This window comes from Vigna unguiculata, chromosome 9 (genome assembly GCF_037176805.1).
Source record: "Vigna unguiculata cultivar grain cowpea cultivar isolate G323 ecotype 2 chromosome 9, ASM3717680v1, whole genome shotgun sequence".
Lineage (NCBI taxonomy): Eukaryota > Viridiplantae > Streptophyta > Magnoliopsida > Fabales > Fabaceae > Vigna > Vigna unguiculata.
Window position 1 is genome coordinate 29,866,884 of NC_140800.1, and position 3,724 is coordinate 29,870,607.

Genomic DNA, 3,724 nt, shown 5'->3' on the forward strand with positions numbered 1-3,724 from the left:
GGCAGTGTGCTTAACGTTTTCAAAATTACTTACTTGATTTTTTCGGTGCATAAAAAATCAAAAATTAATTCTTGCATGTTCTTTTATATTAAGGAAGATATATAACCATATAAGCTATCAATAGAAAATTAAAATGATAACTATTTTATCTAAATAATGATAATTGATTTTTAATAAAATATTAAATTGAGATATTTAAGATTTAAATATTTTATAAAACATTAATAAAGTGGTTGTTTAAAATAATAATGTAGATATGTAACTTTAGAAAATTTTGACTTTTTGTTATGTCCAACAGAAAATGAGACTAACCATAAAATAAGTTAAGTGACACCATAAATAGATATGTACAGGTGGAGTTTATGTTATTGATGATGTATTATGTAGTTACATACCAATAATGTGTTTTAATCTTAGGTTCTATGAGAAAAAGAAAATAGATATAAAGGTTGAAAGCACCATAGTAGAAGAAACATCGAGAGTAAGTGTATCAATTACAAAATCAAAGGAACAATGACGACCACAATACCTGCATGTTACAACATATCTATAGTTAATTCTAATCAATTTTGGAAAACCGATAAAGTCCTGAAAACAGAGCTCCCTATTTTGGCCATTCAAATTGCTTTTGTTGTTGTGTTATCTCGTCTATTTTCCATAATCTACAAACCTCTGCATCAAACTCGTCTCATTTCACAAATCTCAGTAAGTAAATAAATTTTGAAGTTTTTTTGTTTACTAAATTTATCTCCAAATTTCTGATACATGGCATTCTAACAATGTAATGTGTGGGCATTCTAAATTATAATTATGTAGGTTGGTTTCCTATTGACACCGCCATTACTTGGAAGATTCACAACAATTTTTGAGTTCATTTTTCCGGTAAATGGGATTATCAACGTCGAGATCCTTTCCCACGTTGGTCTCATTTATTATGCATTCCTTAGTGGATTGGAGATGAACTTAAATACCATTCTAAATGTGAACAAGAAAGCTGCAAGTATCGCAATTGCTGGGATCGTCTTTCCCATACTCGTTGCGCCATGCTTATATGCTTTGTTTCGAAAAGTTTATGGACATAGTATGATGTTTCCCCTTGAAGAAAGTACAAATAATGCTTTTATAGTTTGGACTTTAGTTCTCATCGTTACAGGTTTTCCTATGGTAGCATACACACTTTCTGAGCTTAAGCTCCTTTATACTGGTCTTGGCAAAGAGGCTTTAACAGCAGCCATGATTAGTGACACCTATGGTTGGATTCTTTTCACTTTATTTGTTCCATTTTCAATTAATGGTAAAGGAGCTGTCTACACTATGTTATGCACGATAATATTCATTGTTGTGTGCATCTTTGTGGTACGCCCACTCATTCAATGGTTTATTGATTGCAAGGCAGACAAAGATGAATGGAATGATAACCAATTACTCTTTATAATGATGGGGGTTTTAGCTTGTTCATGTATTTCAGATTTTCTTGGTTCACATGCCATTGTTGGGGCTTTTGTTTTTGGATTAATTTTACCTCATGGGAAATTTGCTGAATTGTTCATGTCAATATCAGATGATTTTGTTGGCGGCTTTTTAGTACCCCTCTTCTTTAGTGGAACTGGGATGAGACTTATGTTGATCGCAGTTTTCTCCCAAGGAAGCTGGCCCTTTACAATTGTGATTATACTCTCATTATGTGCTCTAAAGATTTTAAGCACTTTATTTGTCACCTTTTTCTTTGGTATGCGTATTCTAGATGGTTTGGCCTTGGGCTTGATTTTGAATAATAAAGGTGCCATGGCATTAATAATGTTGAACATTGCTTGGGATAAAATGGTATTGATCTATTTAAAACGTTGTATTTAATTACTTTAGTTTCTTAGATATACAATTGTAGTCTAATCAATAAGTTCTTGTGATGTGTTATTGCAGATATTTTCTGTACCTACCTATGTCGTTCTAACTTCTGCTGTTCTTCTAATGACCATAGTTGTGTCTCCCATCATCAATGTCATCTACAAACCAAGACAGAGATTTGAACAGAACAAGCTAAAGACCATACAAAAACTAAGACTTGATGTAGAGCTCCGAATTATAGCATGTGTTCATAATACTCGCCAAGCTGCAAGTGTTATTAGCTTAGTTGAATGTTTTAACGCCATGAGAGTTTCCCCTGTGTACGTTTGTGCCTTGTACCTTGTCGAACTTACTGGACGTGTTGCTGCCCTAGTTGCTACACATATAGGGAAGCCTAGTTGCCAACCTGGAGAACAAAACCTAACCAAGTCACAAGAAGAGTTAGAAAGCATTCGTAACACATTAGATGCACTTGGAAAGACATATGACGCTATTAGAGTTGAGACCTTAAATGTGGTGTCAGCATATACAACTATTCATGAGGACATATACCACTCAGCAGATGAGAAACGTACAAGCTTAATTCTTCTTCCATTTCACAAACAATTAACCTTAGAAGGTACTTTAGAAGTAACCAGTATTTTATACAAAGATATAAACCAAAATGTAATGCAAGGTGCTCCTTGCTCTGTGGGAATATTTATTGATCGCGATTTTGGGTTAGTTCCTAAAATGAACCTTCATATTCGTGTGGTCTTTGTTGGGGGCCCTGATGATCGTGAAGCCTTAGCCATTGCATGGAGGATGGCAAGACGTTCAGGAACACAACTCTCAGTGGTTCGAATTCTTCTGTTGGGTGAAGCAGCAGAAGTAGATGCTTCAATTCATGATGAAGTACAAGGGATATTATCTACGGTAATAGATACAGACAAACAAAAAGAGTTAGATGAAGAGTATATAAGCATATTCAGACTTACAGCAGTTAACAATAATGATTTAATATCCTACTCGGAGATGGATGTTAATAGTGGTGAAGATATTCCTGCAGTCCTCAATGAGATAGAAAAATTTGGTTGTGATATTTACATAGTTGGACAAGGAAATTGTAGGAACTCTAAGGTCTTCTCAAATTTGTTGGAGTGGTGTGAGTGCTTAGAACTTGGAGTTATAGGGGACATTTTGGTTTCAAACAACTTTGGTTCGCGCTCGTCTGTGCTAGTTGTTCAACAATATGGATATGGAGGAATGGATTTTGGAAATAATCTTAACCAGAAGGCCACTAACAAAGACATGTTTGAGTCTATTGTCTGAAGACAGAATAAGCATGAAGGTTTACAATGAAGCACAACGATTTTAAAGAAAATGTTTTCTCAGCTTAATGTATATCAACTTACAGTATATAAGTGGTTGTAAACCATACTTGATAAACCAGTTTTGTAAGACTGAATTAGACTTAAAATTCACTTCTTAATAAATGTTATTATTTGCCCAATATCATATAATTTCTTTTGTGTTTAATTTTTGTTTAGTTTTGGTTTTATATCATTTTATATTCCTCAATTAAACTAATAAATGAATAAATTTCACTTTGCTTATATTTCTCAACCTCTTTTTGAATACTAAATTTAATTATTTTTTAAAATCCAGTTTTTCTTTCCACTTTCCACTTTTATTTGGTAAACACATGAATTTATGCATCCTTATTCAACTTAGTTTTTAACTTAGTTAGTTTTAGTTTTATCATTTTCCTATTCTCTGTTATATTTGGATATACTTTTTTTACTTGATCACATGAATCTGAGGTTTGCATACTTGAACTAACATACAAAGAGAAATAATAATGATAAATTAATGATATAATATCCTTTTTATTTTCTTC

At 32.9% G+C, this 3,724-nt stretch overlaps 1 protein-coding gene across 1 annotated transcript; it reads left to right on the forward strand.

The window, feature by feature from the left end:
• The first annotated feature begins 513 nt into the window (after positions 1 to 513).
• LOC114163619 (cation/H(+) antiporter 15-like) lies at positions 514 to 3,156 on the forward strand. Its single transcript, XM_028047923.2, has 3 exons — positions 514 to 705; positions 817 to 1,824; positions 1,921 to 3,156. Exons 1-3 carry the CDS (start codon positions 514 to 516, stop codon positions 3,154 to 3,156), a joined length of 2,436 nt encoding a protein of 811 aa, XP_027903724.2.
• The last annotated feature ends 568 nt before the right edge of the window (positions 3,157 to 3,724 follow it).

Coding starts and splice junctions, on each gene's coding strand:
- LOC114163619 (XM_028047923.2), top strand. CDS start 514: ATGACGACCACAATACCTGCATGTTACAACATATCTATAGTTAATTCT. Junction 706..816: donor GTCTCATTTCACAAATCTCA/GTAAGTAAATAA, acceptor ATAATTATGTAG/GTTGGTTTCCTATTGACACC. Junction 1,825..1,920: donor ACATTGCTTGGGATAAAATG/GTATTGATCTAT, acceptor GTGTTATTGCAG/ATATTTTCTGTACCTACCTA.